General features: G+C 39.1%; 1 protein-coding gene across 1 annotated transcript in view; it reads left to right on the top strand.

The window, feature by feature from the left end:
• The window catches only part of cacna1ha (calcium channel, voltage-dependent, T type, alpha 1H subunit a), a 211,967-nt gene that overhangs the window by 129,704 nt on the left and 58,812 nt on the right, over window positions 1–23,451 (top strand). The window contains exons 8-12 of the mRNA XM_041817429.1: window positions 6,201–6,293; window positions 7,385–7,623; window positions 9,301–9,833; window positions 13,659–13,825; window positions 15,865–16,059. Coding sequence (XP_041673363.1) covers window positions 6,201–6,293; window positions 7,385–7,623; window positions 9,301–9,833; window positions 13,659–13,825; window positions 15,865–16,059 — 1,227 coding nt within the window. The remainder of the gene's footprint in view (window positions 1–6,200; window positions 6,294–7,384; window positions 7,624–9,300; window positions 9,834–13,658; window positions 13,826–15,864; window positions 16,060–23,451) is intronic.

Genomic DNA, 23,451 nt, shown 5'->3' on the forward strand with positions numbered 1-23,451 from the left:
GCTTGTCTGATGAGGGGTCCAGAGATATTACCTGCTTGTTTATCTTTCAGAAGACACATCAAGCATGCCTGGTGTTGCTGCTTGCAGGCACTGAGAGTTTGAGCAGGTGTAATATCAAAAAAGCCGTGAAGGTGGGGAGTAAACTTGTGGCCCTGTACAATGCGCTACAAATGACAGCCAGCCACTTCAAAACCAGTTGCATGTTTCAGAAATCTGGTCAGAATCAGCTGGAAATCACACAATGTACAGTGGCCAAGGTGGCCAACATACTTCCATTGATGGTAACACAACAAAAACACCCAATAAACAAGTTTACCCTGGTGATGTTCCTCTAAAATGGTTTCAGATCTGTAAATTGAATTATGTTTAGTTGACTAGTCTACAGTCAAGAAAACAATCCAGAAACAGTCAAAACTGGAGAAGGGTTTGGCTGCAGACCATACACCTCTGACGGCCACTCTCACAGACCGTTCATCTGAGACACCTTATATTTCAGAAAGGAAGTTTGGTAACTTGCCAGTACCAGTTTGTTTGTTTTTTATTCGAATTGCAGTTACGTTCATGAATCAACCACATTTGCAAACATTACAGGCTAAGCCGAATTTCATTAATAAGAAAGAAAAAATCAATATAGACCCGTTTTAGATGTAGTTACATGAATGGTGGCTTGCTTTAGCTACGTAAAGCTAACATAGCTATGCTAGCTACGTAACGGATGTTGCTACATTAGCCAAGTAGCTACAGTAAGTTGGCTTTATCAATGTGAGCTTTAGCAATAGTAGCTAAAGTTAATGTAGCTATGTGCATAAAGAATGTACGTAGCTTAGATAGCTGCTCTCTGAGCTTAGCTTTTGGTCCATTATCTACTTAGCTCTGTTAGCTACATAGCTCTGTTATCTATGTCTAAGTTAGCTTCAGCAGTGAGCTTTAGTAAATGTTGCAAAATCTAATGTATCCACATAGATAACATATCCAGGCTGCTTACATAGCTGCTTTTTGAACAGATAGGATATTCCTGTATTAGTCCCACAAAGGGAAATTCCAAACTTAGCTTTATCTATGATAGCTATGTAGCTTCATTATTTAAGTAGCTTACGCAGCTAACAGATCTAAGTAAGCTCCATTTGTAAACTTTTGTGACATATAATGGGTCTTCTGAAGAGCTCGGTGACCTCAAGCGTGGTACTGTGATGGATGCTCTACTGATTCCGTATCTGAAGTTTTCAAAAAATTCCGCTGGCATTAATGTGAGCACAAAAGCAGTAGGAGCTTCATGGAATTGGATTGAATAGTGTAAAGCAAACCAACACTTGACTGTGGAGCAGTAGAACCAGGCTCTGTGGGGGTGATGAATCACGCTTCTCTGTTTGGCAGTCAGATGGGGCAGTCTGGGTTTGGAGGATGCTGGGAGAATGTTACCTGCTTGACTGCACTGTGCCAGCTGTGAAGTTTGATGGAGGAGGGATAATGCTGTGGCGCGGTTCTTTTTTTCAAGGTTGTTGCTATGCTCCTTATCCCTCTGAAAGTTAATCTTAATGTTTCAGCACACCAAGATATTTTGGACAATGCTATGCTTCCAATGGCAACAGTTTGGAGAAAGTCCTTTTCCATTCCAGCGTGGCTGCTGTGCTCCATTGCACAAGGCAGGGACTGTAAAGACATGGTTTGATGAGTTTGGTGTGGAAGAACTGACCGGCCCACACAGAGCCCTGACATAATACATGCTCTACAGAATGAATGGGCACAAATTCCCACAGAAATACTCCAAAATCTTGTGGGAAGCCTTCCAAGAAGTGAAAACTGTTACAGCCACAAAAGGGAGACCAACTCCATATTGAAGAACATGTATTTGAATACAATGTCATTACACTCCCTGTTGATGTAATGGCCAGGCGACCAAATACTTTTGTCCAGTTAGTGTATGTTAGTTGTAGTGGTTAAGTTTAAGATGGAGACTCTTGCCTTGGACTAAGCAACGATGATGTTTATTTTGAAGAAGCTTAAATTTAAACACCATATCATAAAAAAATGGTTCTCAACTGGTCCGGCCTCAGGACCCACCAGTCTGTCTTATGAGACATCGCCACCCAACAACACATGTTTGGTTAATTGAATGTGTTGCAGTTTGGGGCATGACTGGATCAAAACACCTGATATAAAAAAAAGAAAAGGGACAAAACTGTCAGGTTTCATACACTCTTTTTCCATTATTGTGTGGATCAATAATTGCTAATTTCCCAGGGAACTTAAGAAATTACTTCATTATCATGGGAAAAGTAGCCATTTATTGTAAGAAAAGGAGATAAATTAGTTTAGATATTGATCAAACATTTAGATTTACCCAATTTCACGGTAAAACAGAGAAAGATAAAAGGAATCACTGCATGTCCAATAAGGACTTAAGTACTTTTGCCACATTTTTATTTATTTATTTTTTTCAGACACTTAGTCACGACCCTCTGAAAATTGCTCCGTGACCCACTTTTGGCTCACGACCCACCAGTTGAGTCTTATTTCCCCTTTTCTCTACTTCAGGTCTTGAACTAATTCTAATCTAAGTATCAACAACACAGGATGTTGCTCAAACCCATCCTGACCCGCAGACAAGGTAGTGAAGCGACTTCTGTCGACATTATAGGCGGATCAAAGAGAGACAAGTGGAGCTGTGGGTGAAGTGATGATCAAACAAATAAAAAATCAGAGTTGAAAAGTGAGAAGCGGAGACGTATGATGAGGTAAAGTGTAGAAATGAGGGATGATAAAAGAGCAAATATATCAGGATTATCAGGCCAATGATTCTTATTATGTCTTTTTAAACTGTCAAATGATGGTGTTAGCATTCATTTACTTTCTTACTAATAGTTCTTTTAGCTCTGCATGGCTAAATGCTGCCACATTAGTCTCTAATAAGTAATCAAGTGTGCTGGTTAGACTTTCAGTGCTGCTTGATGTCCCTTTTAGTTTTCAGTACAAGTTGTTTTTCAGTTGCTAATCAATCTAGAAACTGTTTAAAGATAGCAATTTGTCGAATCCAAATATTTACACAACTTAAGACTGGGGAACGGAGCAGTTTGACCTCATAGCAGCATATTGGCTTCCCACCCCTGCGTTCGACATTAGAGGGAAATGGCCACCATGTGAATTTGGCTGATAATTACATTTTACAGGCTCAGAAATGAGAATCCTCTCCTCTTGTGTTAATCTGGAGCAAGGAGGGCATTCCAGCAGAGAGCGGATTAGTCGCCTCTGTGTCTGTGTGTATGGATGTGTGCATTTTGAAGGATGTGTTTATGGTACATTTGTGTACAATTCTTTTGAAAACATAGAACACACCTCTGCACGTTTTCCGTTGGCCCGATCTGTGTTTGGACACCTGTTCGGTGTGTTTTGCTTGTGCTATCATTGCCTGCGCGCTGGCACTTTAAGCCGTAATGTGTTATGCTAGCTGAGGTGTAAATGTTGAGGTGTGAGCGGATCATCGGCTTGGCTGAGCTGAGCCTCCGCTTTCAGGTCTCAGCATCTCGACTGCTCATTAGCATGGCTGCTACATGAAAGAGCTGCGTCAGTCCCCCTGCTACACGCCGACACACAAACAGATGTAGGGAAAGTTGGAGAGACACACATGAGGCTTTCTTTAGAGGAGCGGCCACGGCTGTGTACCTGGTGTTTATATGTGCCTCCAGTGCACAGTTTAGTGCGTGTATGCTTGGGTGTTATACAACCCCGATTCTAAAAAAAGTTGGGGCACATAAATAAAAACAGAATGCAATGATTTTTCAAGTCTCATAATCCCAACTTTAATGCACAATAGAACATAAACAACATATCAGATTTTGAAACTGAGGCGTTTTACCATTTCATAAAAATTATGAGTTCATTTTGAATGATGGCAGCAACACACCTCAAAATAGTAGAGACAGGGCCATGTTTACCATTGTGTAGCATCCCCTCTTCTTTTATCAACAGTCTGTAAACATCTGGAAAGTGAGGAGACAGTATTTTGGAGTTTTTGAAGAGGAATGTTGTCCCATTCTTGTCTGAAGTAGGATTCTAGCTGCTCAGCAGTCCCAAGTAGCAGAAAGTTGTGAAGCCATGGTGTTGTGACTGATGTGGTTTAGAATTGTCTTGCTGAAATATACAAGGACTTCTCTGCTAAGGCATCTGGGTGGCAGCATATGTTGTTGTAAAACCATATACTTTTCAGCACTGATAATGCCTTTCTCGATGTGTAAGCTGCCAACCCCATACCATCAGAGATGCAGGTTCTTGAACTGTGCACGGATAACAAGCTGGATGGTCCCCGTGATCTTAAGTCTGCAGGACACAGTGTCTGTGGTTTCCAGAAAAAAAATTCAAATTTTGAAACCCCTGACCACAGAACAGTTTTCCATTTTGCCTCAGTCCATTTTAAATGAGCGTTGGCCCAGATAGGATGGCATCTTTACTGGAACACGTTCATATATGGTTTCTCCTTTGTGTGATACCTTTTAAACTTGCATTTGTGGATGGCAGAGCGAACTGTATAGACAGACAGTGATTTCTGGAAGTGTTTCTGAGCCCATGCAGTGATTTGTGAATTGTTTCTGTATTTAACCCCTTAAAGCCTGTGGTATCACATATGATACATACTTTTATGATATGATCATAAACTACTAAAAATTCAATCTGATAAATGATAAAAATGTCCTCAAGTGGATTATCAGTTACCAAAAACACCTAATGTATCAAATGAGACACTATATATATATATATATATGTGTGTGTGTGTGTGTGTGTGTGTGTGTGTGTGTTAAATTTTATGGAAATTTAGATTTCTTTCAGGATTTAAGTAGAAAAGGAATTAAACATTTCAGTTCCAAAAAATCTGAATTTTCTGGCTATAATTTGTGTTTTCAGGCTTTAAGGGTTGAATGTTGTGGTGCCTGATGGCCCAAAGATCATGAGCATCCAAGCTTGACCTTTGGCCTTGTCCCTCATGCACAGAGATCTCTCCAGATTCTATGAATCTTTTGATGATACTATTTACTGTAGATGGTGTGACATTTCAAGTCTTTGCAATCTTACGCTGATGAATATGTTCTGAAATTGTTCCACAATTTTTAGACACAGTTTTTTGAGATTGGTGAACCTCTGCCCATCTTAACTCCTGAGAGACTCTGCCTTTCTAAAATGCTCCCTTTATGCCCAGTCTTGTTACTTACTAGGGATGGGTGTTGAAGTTCTCTATTTTTCAAATATCCAGAAATTAGTAACATTTTGGGTTATTGATCCTGCTGTCGAGTTGCACAGGCTCTGTGACATAATGTGATTTTTTTGATATCAGTGGTGCACATTCATCAGCTCTAGCAGGAGAACATAAAATAAAAGCACATCAGCATTGTGTCTCAAATCAAACAAAAATGTGGTTCCTTTAGCTGTCTGCATAACATGCACTCATAACGCCAGCATCAGCTGCTACCAAACAATTTACTTCCTCATGTACTCAGATAAGTGCTGAAAATGCTCCCAAAGGTTGTATCAAGTCCTTTTAGTTAATAAAAGTTAATCCAGTGTAGAAATCCATGGTGGAATCAGCAGAATTGAAGCTAATGAGTGGACTTAACAAGCTGAGAGAAGGATATATGTTATGTGTTCAGATACTTCAGTAGAGATGTAACATACTGAATCATAAGCACCACTCAGTCCAGACCACATCTGTTGTCAGTCTTTGTCAGCATTTTTTGTTTGACCAAACAGTAGAAAAGTATTGACAGTGGTGTCGATAAGGACTTAGATTGAGGAGTATCAGTAAGGGTATCTGCATCAATGAAAATTAAAGATCTCCATCCCTACTACTGACCTTATTAAGTGCAACATGCTACTCAGCTGTTTTTAATTAGTACCACTTCTTTTCCCAGCCTTTTGTTGCCCCGTCCCTACTTTTTTGAGATGTGTTGCTGCCATCAATTTAAATGCAATGGTTAAAATATCTCAGTTTCAAAAGCAAATTTGTTGTTTATATTCTAATGAGAATAAAATGGGGATTTATGATATTTGCAAATCATTGCATTCTGTTTGTATTTACATTTTACACAGTGCCCCAACTTTTTTGGAACTTGTATCTTTTTAAGGTCAAGCAACAAACAGAGCTATGTAGGAATGTTTTATCCCCTCCTTTAATATCTTATTAACATACCTCATTCTTTTGTCTCTTCCACCAGGTCATCACACTGGAAGGATGGGTTGATATCATGTACTATGTCATGGATGCTCACTCCTTCTACAATTTTATATATTTTATACTGCTCATTATTGTAAGTATATCCTTTTATGTATTTTTATTAGATGAAAACCTGTCTTGATATTTGATTGTTGAATGCTAGCTCTAAAACAGGAGCAAAATGAAACAAGATAATAAGAAGTAAGCTTTTACTTTGGTCTTAAATAAACATTTAAAAGTATTTGCACAGGTGTAACAGTATTTGTCACAGCTTTGACATCATGGTTCTGACATCACTGTTTTACAGTCTATGATTGAGAAATATAAAGAGAAATAAATCTGCTTCATAACCAATCAGCTCTCTGGTACACCCATATCTATAATCCTGCTCTTTTTAAACCGCTCTACAGTCTGTAGCATTGTCATCTGAATAAGTAAGCATTGGTGTAACATGTTGAATCCCACAGATACTGTTGTGTTGTTGTATTCTTGCTCTGATTTGGAAAAAAAAAAAAACACAGAATAACCTCTCTAACGTGAACCTCCGAAGTCTGCTCGAAGCTACTCCCCTCTGTTAAAGCTCCCAGACTTCAAATCATGTATAATTTCACTCTTATCATGCTGTTGTGGAGGTTTTTTAAGGATCCTAGCTTCGGCTTTATCTTAAAATGCTGTCTGAGCTCCCCTGCGTGCCTGTCGTTTGAAGTAAAAATGCGTATTATGCATGCAGAGGGAGAGAGAGATGGGGGAGAAAAGATTGGAGGGAGGAGAGTAAGAGGGATGGGACTGGAGGATTGGCTCAAAGAAAAACAAAGAAAATATGGATAGAAAGTAGGTGATATAAAAATCAGGAACGCCTAATATCAGAAGAGAGAATGAGAAAGTGCTGGTCTAATTTTCTATTACACTTTCAGCTGCTTTAATAGTATGCTAAATAGACACTTCATTGGAGATATTTTAAAATTTTGACAGGACCATCCTAATCAGGGCAAAATTTACATTTTTCAGTTTTAAAGTAATACTTTAGACAAATCAGACCTGATTATAGCCTAAAAGACATGAAACAGGCTTAACTCAGTGTTATCGTGCACCAAAAGTTAAGATTCAGTTGTTTTAGTCTTTATTCTCTGCCTGTTGGTGCAAGCTCAGTATGTTAATCAATCTTATTCTCTAACTGCACAACAGGTGGGCTCTTTCTTCATGATCAACTTGTGCCTCGTGGTCATCGCCACCCAGTTCTCGGAGACTAAGCAGAGGGAGAATGCTCTGATGAGGGAGCAGCGTGCTCGCTACATGTCCAATGACTCCACCCTCGCCAGCTACAGTGAGCCAGGCTCGTGCTATGAGGAGATGCTACGCTACATCAGTCACCTTTATCGCAAGTTTACAAGACGGCTACAGAGGATATACTCTGGATGGCACAGGTGAGGCTGGGCTCATCAGAATGTAACCAATTTAGTAGTCAGGTTGCAGTTGTTCAGATGCAGTATCTTTAAAAACACTGTGTAAAACCAGAGTGGGCAACTTAACCATTATTGGAAAGTTATTACACACAATAGATGCAGCGACACTCAAAACAAACCAAAACTGAATACCAAATCAGTCACTGCTGATAAAGCAAAGAGTATGAGATGTACAGTATCCAGTGGCTTCAACATGGAAACAGTTGCATGCATATAGAGTGTCTCCATAATCCAAAGGCTGCAGTATTGCAATTTAAACAATCTTTTGTTCTGTTATGCATCATTGGGCAAGACATATTCCTGTATGGCTGTATCAACAATTGGCAGCCCAGGGACCATATCAGGCCCCCAATAGCTTCCCATCTAGCCCCAACAGATTACTAAATTCAGAAATGTACAGAAGATAAAGTATTTTGTGGTTTTTATGATATCTTTGTCTTTAAATCTCCAAAGATATGAAATCTACTCCAAAACAAAAACACTGTTCCTGATACTTTCAGCAAGAATGACTTTAAATTTGATCTGTTTTTATAAAAATCTACCTGTCGGCCATTATTAGGAAATATAATGCATCTTAAACACATAATCGGCAACATGTTTTTAACCAAGCACAACACAGCATATTAGTATTAAACCCAGTGATCAGGGCTGCCCCTGGTTAAAGTGAGGCCCTAAGTGGACTTTGATATGAAAAAAATAGTAGTACAGCAGCATGTTAATCTGAGCAAAATGTTTCTAACAATTTAGTTTGTTTAAAAGTTTGGCCCCTGGATCATCTGTCAAGACAAAAGCTGGCCCTTGAACAAAGGTAATTGATGACCCCTGCTGTAGGGAAACCCTAGCTTAGGCCTGATTTTTCCAATTAAATATCAAATATGTGATTTAAAAGACAAATCCTGATCTAGCCAAATAACTAAATACTTGAACTGTTAAACACGTTCAATAATAAGATAGTTAAACGTAGACAAAGTAGCATCAAAAGAGTCTGACTTCTGTCTAGAAAAAAAAACGTGCTGAAATTTTTGTGGGGTTCAGTTTGAGCTTTAGTTTGATCAGAGCTAGCATATAAGATCATATCTTCAGCATAAAGATGAATTTAACTATTTGGTATCGTTTCATTAATGTCATTTGTGTAGAATGAAAACGGAAGTGGTCCCAACATAGAGTCCCGAGGTATTCCCCAGGGGCATAAGATGATTTTATATTATTAATGGTATCTGACTGAGTTCTCTTTGTTGAAGAGCTGGTAAACCATTTACAAGGGTACATCAATACATCAAGACAAAGTGAAGACAACCTTTTCAATCAAATGGAGTGGTCGAACATATAAAAAGCCTTTGATAAGTCAATGAATAGGGCTGCACATTTTTAATCTCTATTACTGAGTTGATGATACCATTTAAAACAAGGGTTACTACAAGGGTCAGTATTTCTAATACTTTTGCCGGGCAGGAAAGTTTGGAGATTGGTCTGTAGCTACTGACATCACTTGGGTCCCCCTTTTGAGCAACTTTCCAGGCCTTCGGAATAATTCTGGTTAAAATATATAGATCTGCAAAGAATAAACATTATAACTTTATACAAACCTGTCCATCTGCATTTGTTATTTACTGGTACTGTCTTTTTTTCTTTGACCAGTAAAAGGCGTAAAAAAGTGAACCCAAATGGTAGCGGTGGAGGAAGCAGCGGCGGGGGTAATGGGCATGGACACGGCTCCAGCAGGGGCTGCGGAGGCTCAGGCCCGGGTAACGCTTTGTGGTTGAGACCGATCCACAACCTTCTGCAGCACCATCAGCACCAGCACTGTCGCCTTAGCAATGGGGGGCAGCACAGCATCACCATTGAGACAACAGAGCACAGCGAGGGAGGAGAGGAGGAGCTGGAGATGAAGTCGCTTCCTGTCCGGAGAGGCAGCACAAACGGAAACGGCAGTGGCGTTGTTGGCAGTCACCCGACGGTTGTCACCCACCGCATGGGGTCATTGCTGGGGCGGATAAATGGGGGGATGAACTATCCGACCATCCTGCCCTCGTTTGTGTGCAGCTACAGCAGCAAGACTCCACCGCCTCACTCTCAGCAGTGCGGCCAGTGTCCGGAGCACCCATTGAACCACCCGACGTCTGAACACGCAGAGACACTGAACAAGCTTTATCAGCTTATGGGGCAGCACAGTAAGATGACACATGCACTCCACACATGCACAGAATAACAGAACACATGGATACAGAAGCTTTTGCATCACTTCTAGGTTTCATAAGGGAGCTTTTTTGAGTTTACTGGTAGACAAACTTTTCTCCCAGCCAGAAAATCCAAACTGATGCTGCAAAGTTGAGCCTGAGCAAGCTTTAGAAAGCAAAATCACCTAAACTGTGAGACAACCTGAGTGACTAATAATCCAAAACTAAGCCATCACTCTCACTGTCTCTTTTAAAGGTAAAATAATCCTGTTAATCTTCCCTTTGGGGCTATCATTTTTATCCTTTTATTCAAGTTTTGCCAGCTTTTCCCTGATATTTCTATTTTTAATAAATCTTACAGTCTTTTAATACCTCTTAACATTTGTACTTGGTGACCTGGGTTTTGCATTATGCTTTTGTCATCATGCTCACTTTCCTGTCCTTATTCCTTCCCCCTTCTTTGAGCAAATACCTCTGCCCTCTGCCCAGGTTTGACTCAAAGTACCCTCTGGCTAAATGTGTGTGTGCTGCTGTGTGTGTGTCTAAAGCAGCACTTAAAGAGTCCTGACAGGAAATCCATGTCTCAAGTGTTGAAGTCATCAGTGCAAAGAGGTGGATAAAGGGAAGGACTGAAGGAATCAACGCTGTGTGTCGGGGGGAGAGCAGAAGGGGAAAATGAAGGCAGTGGAAAGTAAAAGCGTAAACAGAAGTGCACAAATAAAGACTAAATATTCTGAGCAACAAAATAGATGGAGTTTAGAGGAGAGGCATGGATTCAAACCCTGAAGGAAAGGCAAAGAGAGAAATAAAGTAAATCAGCAGGGAGAAAAGAGGGAAAATGGGAGGGTTGCTGTAGGGATAGCACAAGGCAGAGAGAGAAAAGGACAAAGCAAAGACATCGAGGAAGCAATTTTTTGGTTGCACAGTAAACAACAAAGGAAACAACAGTACGATAAACTTGCCTGTTCTGTCCTGATGGAGTGGAACTGTTTACAGAGCTCACATACCTGCACATCTCACATGCACACCTGCAGTAATAGCACTCTAAGCATAATTCAGCAGCCATGAAATCGTTTCTTGTTTAGAGTTAAGACAGTGTGGCATGTGATGAATGCAGACAAGACAGCTAGGAGAGGAGAAGGCTTAAAACACAACTGATGTCTTTAAAATGTTAAACAAGTATGTTTCTTTGGAGAGTGGCTGCACATTTTCACTCGCTACAGTGGCTGTGTTCTAGTATAGGTAGTTTTTAGCCATGTGAGCCCAATGATGCTAATGCCAGAAGGGGAAAGAAAGTAAAAAACAGCAGTTAGGATTGAATGGAAGAATCAGAAAATTTCTACATACATTAAGTAAGATCCATACACTTCACAAAAAAAAGATTTTTCCCACAGTTTTAACTGATGTAGCTGACACGGAGGCGGTTAGTATATCACAAATCACTAAGTCCTGTTGTCCTACTACTACACATCAACCTGGATGAAGGAAGACAAGTCTTCTCCCGAGCTAAGAGTCTGGCTGAGCCCCTTTAATGGCTTGTCATCCTTGTTTTGTCACAAACATGCTTTTAGTGGAAACGCTGATACACTATTAACCAAATAATCCTTGTGGGGTTAGCAAGCATGTCCTATGAAATGGCTCTTAAATTTCAACCATGTTAGTTAGCTCCCATTTTAGTGCAAGTTTTTTTTTTTATCAATTTTTGTTATTTATTACACATATAAAAAGCCAAACTGGTACCAAATGAAGAGCAGAAGGCCAGCTCTTATGAGCCGAATGATACAGATCTCTAAATAGAGATGCATTTCCCGGCACAGTGAGCAAGACTAGACAGACATTGGCTGTGGAGACACAAGCAAGATCTGAGTTTACTTTGCTAAACCATGATAAACTGTAATGAACCAAGCCAGACCACTACGGCTGTTTAGCCAGTAGTTTTCTTATCATGTGAAAATGTCAAACACTAATATTAGCTTAAAGCTACACCAGATGTTACATAGTTCTGAAGTGACATAAACTCAGTAGTGGATGATCCTAACATCCACTGAGTGTGAACATTTCCTACTGTAATTTGTAACAACTATTAACGGTAATATAAGCTTTCGGCCTCCACCTCGCTAACATCACAATAGTTAAAATAAGCCATTGTTTTAGACAAAGTAAAAAAAAAAAAAAAAAAAAACTTTTGGCAAACAATGTTAGCAGAAAATAGGTATTGTAAGGCACTATCAAACAGTGATGTTAGCTTTAAGCTACTACCCAGCTTAGGGATTTTAAAATATATTGCCCAGTTGATTGACTGCTAACATCAGCTGAATGTGAGCCCTGTCTATTTTATTCTTTAAATTACTACATTAACTTGTTTTTAAATAGTAAGTTAGTGGATGCTAAAGTTAGCTGTTATCTTACAGTAGCTACCCAGTTTTCAAATCATGTCTAGCATAAATATATGGTCTAACCGTCTTCCAAATCTTCTACTTTATTGTCTCCAGGACCAGAGAAATGTGAACATTTTTGAGATACCCCAAAGCCATTTAAACAAATAACATTTTAGCTTCCAATCCTGAGCATGGCCTTGATGGAAAATGATTGCCCTGTGAAAAAGGTCAATAGTTTTCAGTTAATTGAAAGCTGAAATCCTAATGAGTAAATGTTATCTGCAGCCACTGTTTGAAGTTTTCAAATGTTCACTTTCCAAATGTTTGCTCTCAGCTTTGGCAGATGACCCAGTTTCAGAGCCAATGTTCTTGGGACTTTTTATCCAGTCTGGGGCTCTCAAATCAAATTTTTGTCTAAATGTAATCAAATCCATCCTAATGTAATATGAGGTAATGTGGGGTTAGGATGAATTTCAGAAAGCTTCTCGTCTGACGAGTATTTCACCCTTTGAAGGAGCTTGTGAGAACTCAAACAACCTTTCAAGAGATGAAGTCAAAACACTGAAATTAATAGACATGGAAATTTGTAGCAGTGATAATCTAGAGATATGATATAAAGATGACAACCCTTATCTTATAGCTTGATGTATTAAGCTGTGTTGTGAATAAAACAGTTTACTGTTGAAACTCTTTTTGAAAGTTGATGTTTCCTGACGTCATGTTTGCTTTTGTTCGTGCTCAGCTGTGCTTTGTTGTTCCTCTACACTGATTTAAGGAGGATATAGTCAGAAAGCTGAGCGAGAGAGGTCACTATGAGTCTTCATCTTGTGTTTTTTAAAACTAGATTTTCCATGAATATAGAGGTCCGAATGTCTACCATGCGCATTTGAAATGAGGGAAAAGATGTTGATAGAAATACAAATACACCCTTCTGAGTCACCTTTGATTGTCTGGCACTCAAAGCAGAATTGCTTTGCAGAAAAAAATTCTGTTTTCTACCCTTAAGGCTATTTTCTTTAGATCATGTTGTGGTTTAAGTTTGCCAGAGAACACTTCAGGCTCAATCCAGGGCTGAAAAATGACTATTACTTTCCCTACATATTTGTGTAAAAAAATATTTCTTTTTTTACATTTTAAATGGATCATTTTCCCCAAAACACTAGCTGAGAATAAATCAAAAAGATGCTCTTACAAGAGCAATACGTCCTGCTGAGATACTGCAATAATAAAGTTTTATATATTGGGGATAATTCATTGCCCAGTAAAGTGATTAAAAACATGAAGGAAACAACTGTAAATCTGATGAAAGGCTGAAAAAATTCTGCTCCATCACATCCATCTCACAGAGTAGAGATTTAAAGACAGCAGCATCAGACAAGGTCAGCTATTAAAACATTCTTTTGCAATCTCTCACTGTGTCTACTCATCTCCCCCCTGTCAGGGCGCCAGAGGCTGCTGTACCAGCTGGCAGGCGTGGTGCCCAGCCCTCTTCTCCTGGAGCTGCTGAGCTGCCCTCTGTGTGCTCGCAGCCTGGAGACGTTGGAGCTGGAACTGGGAGACCTGGAGGGTGGCAGGGGAGAGGCTGACGGACTGCACGACTTCCCCCAGGTTAGTGTGAGCTGGTGTTGCTGTAAGGAAGATGAAGATGACGATTATATAAAAGATGAGCAGATGAAAAAAAAAAAAAAATCACAACTTGGGAAATGTTTTCATCAAACAACTGTCAAAAACAGAGAGATTTTCTTATCCAACCTAGAAATATGATTCAACAATTGATAAAAAAAAACTGCCATTATTTTTCAAGCTGTTAATATTTTATGATTCATAATATTAAAATGAATGATGTTTCATAAATTCAATCAGCCTTTATGGCTTTTGTGACTCACTTTGATTGGACATCATCACTCGAGAAGGGTCGAGGTTTACTGATTAAGATACAGGCAGTGCTGATATCTGGGATAACAGTAGATTGTGATATTGTGCTTAAACAACATTTTTTAGAGCTACATATATTAATAAAGTATAAAATAATAAGCATTTTTACTTAATTAAAAAAATCATTTGTGATATTCAGTATAACAGCACCACTCCAAGTGAGATATTGACTATATACAACAGTTTTTTAATGAATTAAATAAAACATGCTGTTATTTGATATAACAGCACTGATAAGAGTGTGATATTGTGAATTCAACCATTAATAATGCTATATATCAACACGTCAGGCAATAACTTCCTATCTCCAAAATCGCCACTTTTCAGGGAATTAAAAAAATGTTGGGTTTTTTTCCAGTATTTAAACACTGAATAGTAATAGTAATCATCTCTCTGATACTTCCTTTTGCTTTAAGATTTTTTTTAAAACCCATCTACAGATGTAAAAGGTGACCAATACCTCTGATTCATGTTAAAAAAAAAAAAAAAAAGAAAAAATCATGCAAAAGGAGATATGAGGTTCTGGCCTAACACCGGCAATCTATACAGTGCCTATAAAAAGTTTTCACCCCCTTGGATGTTTTAACCCTTTTATTGATTTTATAAATCAATCATGGTCAGTATAATTAGACTTTTTTGACAGAAAATAAACCGATTTCTGCAAAATAAAGTCAGTTAAACAAAACATGTAATAGAAGATAAGTGACAGCATAAATATTCACCTCCCTCAAATCAGTGTTTCATAAATGCACCTTTGGCTGCAATCCCAGCACTGAGTCTGTGTGAATAGGTCTCAATCAAGCTTTCACATCTGGACACTGCATTTTTACTTCAGTCTTCTTTGCAAAACTGCTTAAGTTCTGTCAGGTTGCAAGGAGATGGGGCGTGAACAGTCCTTTCAAGTTCAGCCACAAATTCTCTATTGGATTGAGGTCTGGGCTTTTAATCGGCCTCAACATTCACCTTGTTGTTGTAAAACCATTTCTGTGTAGCTTTCACTGATGCTGCAGGACATTGTCCTGTTGGAAAATAAATCCTCTCCCAAGCCATAGCTCTCTTGCAGACTGAATAAGTTTGTCTTGCAGGATTTTCCTTTATTGTCCCGTATTCATTTACACTCTATCTTTTACAAACCTTCCATGGCTGGCAGCAGAGAACCATCCCCACGGCATGATGCTGCCACATGTGCCATATTACTTCCATTTCTTGATGATCGATTTAACTGAATTCAGGGGGATGTTCAGTCCCTTGGAAATTGTTTGTATCCATCCCCTGACTTATTCTTTCAAATAGGCTTTTATCTTAGTTACTTAGAGTGTTATTTTGTCTTCATGGTGTAATGGTAGCCAGGAATACTGATTAACTAGTGACTGTACCTTCCAGACACAAGTGTCTTTATACTACAAGTATATGAGACACATTTACTGCACTCAGGGGATCCCAGTTTTACTAATTGCGAAACTACTACCACCAGTCTGTTGAATTAGGTCAGTCACTTTAAAGAGGAATATTTATGCAGTCACTCATTTTACATTACACATTTTTACTTAAAGTTACTATGTAGAAATCTATTTTCAATTTGACATTAAGGGTTTTTTTTGTAATTTTTTAGGCATACAGTTGCAAGTTCAAGTACACTTCATATCAGCACTCCATATGCCTCTTGTCCAACCAGATAACATGGCAATCTTATTGTACTTTCTTTTCTCTAGGGTGGGGATCTGAGAGCCGGGCGAGGCCGACATAGACGGCGGGGGGTCTTCGAGTACAAATACGGAGCTGTTCGGGCATTCGTGGGGTTCAGGGAAAAACTCAAGAGGATTGTGGAGAGTAAATACTTCAATCGAGGGATCATGATCGCCATTCTGGTCAATACTCTCAGCATGGGGATCGAGTACCACGAGCAGGTAAGATTAATGAGATGTAGGGTGAATGAAGGTCTTTAGCAGCTCAGATCAATAGTTTCCAAACTAAAAGGGGGATAAGGTACCTTCATTAGAAAACAAGAAATTGGATAAGACCTGCTGGCATTTACTGTATGTGTGATAATGTTATTTAGCTTCTTTGACAGTCTTTGACCCTATTTACAAACAGTATTGACACGTGTCCTGGGAGATCAGATCATAAATGGTAAACATTTTCAAACACATTCACACATACAGTGTGTCTCCAGTGAGTGAGAGGGGTAGAGAGCTCTCATTTGGATGAGAAAGCAAGAGAGAGTGAGCTGGCACAGGAATATGTTTATCTTTAAACATCTGCAGCCTCATAATTATGAGAGATGATGAGCTGCATGTCATTCACTTCTGCATTTGACATCTAGGTCATGGTCTTGCATACTTCTCTCAATCTGAACATTATTGTCCTGATATGATCTGGCCTTATTGTTGCGTAGGATAGGGAGCCACAACAAGAAGACAAGGAGACATTCTTACTTTGACTTTTTCTAAATGTGGTGTAAGTGATTGAAGTGCTTCCATCATATTTCTGCTTTTACATTGTTTTCCATTTGCAGTATGCATATTTTAGCTACTGTGTATTTGTTAAAGACTTTTGTATTTGTATTTGAATCAGATTCCTGTTCTACTAAGGTATTTTAGCCATTACAACATTTTTGCAGACATGCATAGCTTGTGGGATCAATAAGTGAGCCCTCTATTCTCCAGATTCTCAGCCTATGTATGTGCATATCAGGCATGTGAGATGCAGTGCTCATGCAGGCAGTTTAAAATCCATTGCGTGTCGATATGCACAACGAAAAGAAAATCGAACCATCATGCAGCCATTATGTGGCTACCATGCATCCAGTCTAAAACAGACATCAGACAAAAACCTACAGGGAGACCATTTCATTTATTTATTTGTATTTATTTATTTGATTATTTTACAGGTATGTTTTGGGGGCTTTTCATGTCTGTATTTATAGAGGAGGACAGTTGATTGAATCAGTAACAGGTATAAGAGAGAGGGGAGAGGAATGCGGCTATAGGCCGGACTTGAACTACTTGGTTTATTTACACCTGTATTTAAAGGTAGTTCACTTGTATTTGGATCACTCTATACGTGTTAATACCAGACCTGTATGAGAGAACAGTTTAAGCAGCTGTACGGTGGCTAAAAGTAAAAGAAAGAAGACACAATCAGCCTTGAGCTAGCAATGTAAGAGGGACTAACTTGTCCTCAGTGTTTCCTTGGTTTATTTATACATTTTTGAGCCAGCTCACTCATAACTGTAGCACTAAGTGCATGTTAACACAAGGTGAAATGGTATGTAGGGTTGTCAAAAGTAAAGGAAAGAAGAAAGAGAGTGAAGTAGTAGAGTATTGTCACCTGTTCAATTTCTCAGATGCAGAATTGCGTACATGCAAACAAGTGCAAAGTATCCCTCTTTTTTGCTTCAAGGTCATACTTTTTGGATGTCAAATCTTTGTGGTTGTACTTAGACATGAATTTCTAGAGTTTTTCCTCCAAAAAAGGATATTTTATATGCACATATACGCAGACAACCTTCTCACTGCCCACCAGAACCGCAAATGGATGAAACCGAAGTGAAGACTCTTGGGCATGAACGCGGCCCATCCCTCCTTCCTCTAGCCCATCTCTAATTCCCTCTCCTGGGGATTTGTGTTGGAGTGTATTTCTGACTTTGTGGTATGAACATAAGGAGCGACTGGGAAAGTGATGGCCTTATTGGGCCAATGACACACACACTTACACACGGACTGAAGGGTTATGTAAGAGTTCCTGCTCCTCTTAGTACTCATCAGCCCCCTTATGTGACACCCAGCCAAACTTATGACAAGTGTGTATTTGTGTGTAAGAGTGTAGGAGGCGTAGCATAGACAGTGTCTATGTGGAGAAAGAGGAAACGACAAAGAGAGATATAAGGAGATGATTGATGCTTATCTCAGCCATTTTTGGACTGATTGCTACGGTGGCAAAAAATGGCAAATGTGCCGTAACAGGCCAAAAGATTTAGTATGGAGTAAGGGCTTGCAAAATCAGAAACAATGCAAATTTGAAAAAAAAATTTAAAAAACAGAACATAAATCAGCACAATGAATTACAATGAATTTTTAGTTCATTGTAAAAACAGGCTGAAATTAACATTAAATCCTCTCTATGATTGCCAAAAGGAGCCAAGACCACCAGTGAAAAGATTTCGTGCTTCTCAATTGATTTTTTAATTCTTGTGGACTAGGAATGTGCGTGGCTAAACGGTTAAATTTGTATTTGAAATTAGCTGGGGTAAGATTTATGAGCCTGGTAAATAATTACCTTTCACTTTTTAATAAACACAGCCTGAAATCCTGGTCAAATACTCTTTCAAAACAGTAATGCAAGGCTCACAGGTGCAGGCGAAGGTGTAGCTCAGTGGGTATAAGCAGGGGCTATAATCCTGGATGCACTGGATCGTTTCCTGCATGTTTGGTGCATGTCTTCTCCCATTCTCTCTCACCATATTTCCTGTCTGACTTCAGCTGTCATATTAGAATAAAGGCAAAAATGCCCTAAAAAATAATATTTGAAAAACTGTAATGGACACTCCTGCCGCTATTTGTCGCTGTTGTTTCAGTTAATTGTCACTGCCTTCCTGTTGGAGCTTTCCCTGGCACTTAGCCAGACATTAAAATGAGAAGCTTAGTGGTTAGCGTGTCTTAGGAACACGGCAATGTGACTGTTTATTGAGCTAGAGTGGTACATAAAAGTTGAGAGTTATACTGCTCAATCAAAGTCAAAAGAGGCCACATATTAAAGCAGGATATTAATCTGCAAAGAGGAACGAAAGCTGGAGATGAACTGTGTGATAAGTTGTTTTGTACCATTTTTTCATGTTTCTGATTTTGCATCTTCTTTGTTTTTTTACACATTTTTGCCCTCAATGCATCATTTTCTGGCTTTGCAGCATGTATTTTTTATTTACCATGTTTCCATTGTTGGCTTGTTTTGGAAATTTGCTTTAATTACGGATTTGCAGGCCTTTTTTTCTTATGGAATTCTTCAAACGCTTTTACCTCCTTTTGGCCACCATAGAATCGAGTATGGAGACTAATCATTGGGTTGCCAGTAAAGTCCCATGTAAATATTACCTATCAACTGAAATCAAAGTCTTAACTGCTCTGTACCTGCAAAAGAATTTTTAATGATTTTCTACAGTAATTATTTGAAAGACTAGAGACTTACATAGATTCATAAATATATAATTTTTTTCTCCTGTTTTTGCTTCATCAGATTGATTTCATGATTTAATATTTTATTTTCACAGTATGTATTTTTGTCAAATTTCATCAAATTGTTTATTTCGTATCAATTTTAATTGTATTGTGAGGTATTGCTACATCCCTGCTTTCTATCATCCCCAAATAGTAACACAAAGAAGGTCTTGATTTGGCCTTTAATGCATCTTAAGAATGCAAATCTGAAAAGCGACCGCATGTTTAAACTCAGGTAAGATATGTAGGACCTTAATAGAGACAGATAGCATAGGACAAATAGAGTACATGCAAAATCCAAGTTATTAAATCTGAGAAAGTATTCCAATTTTACTGCAAAGTCATCATAACCTTTTTCCTAAAGCACTTAAATCACAGACATAAGTTGGGTAAAATATAGCACTGCAGCGGCCATATCCTAAAGAGCAAGGTTATATGCAGAGTGGTATTAAAATACTTAAACACACTGAATGTCTTGTTACAGGCACCAGCAGTGTGTTTAATTCAGATTGATCACCTGGTCTATCAAACATAATGATGAGAGTGGGAAGTGACATCTGCAGCAATAGATCAGAACGCTCATTCTGGAGAGGAGTGGAATAATTGAAATATATTGACATGTGTTTAAGAGCCTCTTATAGTTCCCAAAACACTCCATTACTAATGATCAGGGCAATCTACAACTGCTACTGTAAAATAAAGTGCAGTGAGGGACATAGCCGACAACTCAAGGGCACCATGATGAGATTTATTAATAGAGAGAAGAGTCCTTTTTTCTTCCCCTCACCCATATTTTTCTTCTCTGGCTGCAGTGCTGGCAAAGAACCAGCTTCTCTGACCCTTAAACTTCAGCAGTTTGTGATTTTTTTTTGTGTGTGTCAGTCCACCCACCTTGTTCTCCATCATGGCATTCAGCCAGAACAGGAACCCAAGTTAGCATGGAGAGTTTCTTTGGCTCTACGTCAAATACCCAAAAAAGGAACAAGGTGAAACAGTATTGAATGGTTCTCTGTGTCCCTGGAATAATAATGAGGGCAGTAGAGATTCTGGAGTCCCTTGGGGCTCATTTGTAAAAATTCACAGTGGGATCCCTCCAACCAGCATTCATCAGCATTGTGTAATAATCTTACACCAACAAAAAAATGCATAAAGTGAATTTATTTTATTATTTCCAAGGTTTGCATTAGTATTATTTGCAAGATAGAAAGACTAGACAGAATGTTCATTTACAAGTGACATTTATTCACTAACTTAATTTATTACAGGAACGATGCATGTGATGCTTTGTGCAACAAGAGTGTGGTTAGGAGGGGCCACCTTAGGGAGGTTTCCTACTGTCATTGCAAACTTTGCACATTTTTTGCCACTGCTGTGGTTACCAGCCTGGGGTCCCCAGGCCAAATCAGCCTGAAGCTCTGCAAGATGGATCTGCCTGCCATGGGATCTTGCCAGTCCATCTGCTTTGCAAGGTTAGCATAGGGTTGAATGCACCCAGGGCTGTAACACGCTGCAAAGCAAACAGCTTTACTGATGCTACTGCTGTTTGCATGTATTCAAATTAACAATTACACATTTGGGGAAAAGTACACCCCTTTTCAGCTTCATTCCTAGGTAGCATCTAATTCACAAAGCGCCATGTGCAGTAAGACTGAAAACATCTCTTGTGGCGAGTTGGTGGTAACTGCACCACAGTATTTGTCAAGTCTTCTAGTGATCAGGAATAAATTCTGCCTCTATTTGACTCATCAGTAACTTTTTTGTACCTAATTTTGCAAATGTTACCTAGGATTAATACAACCAGGGTTGGAAGCACAGGGCCATTGGATGTTTTTGCGCCTGAATACGATTCTATATTTTGTGAATGAGACCGTGAGACAGAGCAGATAAAGTGGGAGCAAATGATTTGCCCTTTTTGCTGATATTAGCAGCCATAATCCATTCCTAGTGAAAAAGGCCTGTAGTTTTTATCATTCACACCTTTACCTCCTGTATTCCTGCAAGCTAATAGCTAATTCTCCACTTTAACACACTGTAAGGCAGCAAGTAAAGATACATTCATAATCCCAAGAGGTGTAAAAATCTGCTGTGTAGGAAATAATTGCCGAGGAATTTTGCAGTACGGTACTTTTTCATTTCTCTGCTGTGAAGACAATGGGCCATAAAAGTAATGAAAAAGCTACTCATGCACTGTTAAATCATAATGTATGCTGGTCTGGTATTGTGACGGCTTGAGATTGAATACTGCTGAGAGCTCTTTTAAAGCTTTGTTGCGCTTTAGAAACTTCATGTGCTGCAGCCACGTCTGCAAACAGATCCTCTCTACATTGTCTCCTGCTTTTTTTCCACATATATATTGTTTTCTCTCATCATGCAGAACACCTGGTTATTCAAGTCTCCTTTGCATTTATTAAACAGGCGGTTTTGGTTGGCTTTTAGGTTTCATGATTGTCAAAATTAACTCAGCACTGTAAGGACACTGTATAACATAAAGCTGCTGTATGTTTCAGAATACACTAACCTGTACTGTACTTTTGGTGTATGAGAAATTTAACCTGTATTCTATTTTGATATAATGATGACATATTGATTTATTGATTTTAAAAGCCCTTTTACTCATCATTGCATCCTGGATGAATGGGTTGGTTGGTCTTTAAGGCAGAAAGACATTACTAGCATTTTTTACAATCATAAAGATGTACAGTACATCTTTATCAAACTGGTCCAATGGTTTAAACTAGGCATGCTTTATTGTCCCTGTAGGGAAATTTGCATTGGCCAGGAGTGCTGAGAATGAAACAGCTCAGTGCAGTTTGACCTAACATAAAAACAAAGCGATGCTGAGGACTGACATTAATAAGCTATAAAGACAAAAAGCATAAAGGCATGATAAAACAAAAGTAAATTACCTCACCTTAGACTGGTTTAACAGGGGTTAGAAGTAAATGGGTGTTTGTTTGGCACTGTGCAAAGGTTAGAAGGATAGACAGCTTAAAGCAGTTGCTGTTCATAAATATCTGATTTGTCGAGGTAATGGACTAATGCATCAAACCCTGTACGTAAACACTAACCCTTAAATTCCACATACTCTGCACATGAGCACACTGTAGAGCAAAACACTCCCCTTCTAGGCAATCTTTGCAGTTCCACAGCATGCTTTCTGGTCTGTTTTTAGTGCGTAATAGAAGCGCTATTCTGCGCCACTCTGCTTGAGATATGCAAGTTTTATTTCACCTGAGGCCAAAACATGTCAATCCAAGTAGAGCAGATCAACTCCGACAAGAGGCCGTACAAAACATCCAGCTTCAAAATGCAACACACTGCAAGGATTCCCGATGGTAAATCTCAGCACTATACCAAAATTATGTCCCATCATGTGGCACGAGCTACAAGTCATCAGTTTTTCAAAGGGTCCCTGATGTAACACGATGCTAGTTAGTTTCCAAGATGGAAAAACCACATTATTTTATATGAGAACACCCATCCTTTTTAGAAAACATAATTTCCTAATGTACCCACCCATAGTAGAAGAAAATTAATCACTTAAAAGTATTGAAGTAAACAGTGAATAATCTTCAGCTAATTTGTTGTTAGTGTAACCGGCTCCGCTGCGTTGCTGCAGCTACTCTGCGTTGTGTTCAGGGTTGGAATGAAACAGAGACACGGGCTGGTCTCATGGAGGTCAATTTCAATCTCTCACAGCCAGGTCTGAATACATTCAGAGAGAGCAAAATCAGTCAAAATGGATATCTTCATCCTCATAACATGCCTAACACGAGAAAGAGGAATGTTTAAGGTGAGTCTCAAAAGAGATGTAGTAGCGACAAAAGCCAACACGCACACACGAGCACACACACGCATCGAACATGTGTTAGGCTAACTCTCTCTCTCTGACCTATTTACAACTTAAATACACAAAAGGAGCGCACATTCAACCTCCTGTACACTTATTTACAGCAACTAAACTGTTTTAAACAGTTAACTCAAACTTGTAACTCTTATAGTTGCATTTTTCAGACGAGCAACAGCGATACATACCTCTCTCAGTGGAGCTCTGAACCGACTGAGGAGAGGGCGGAAATGAGGCAA

The sequence above is a fragment of the Cheilinus undulatus genome, linkage group 21 (genome assembly GCF_018320785.1).
Source record: "Cheilinus undulatus linkage group 21, ASM1832078v1, whole genome shotgun sequence".
NCBI classification, from domain to species: Eukaryota; Metazoa; Chordata; class Actinopteri; order Labriformes; family Labridae; genus Cheilinus; species Cheilinus undulatus.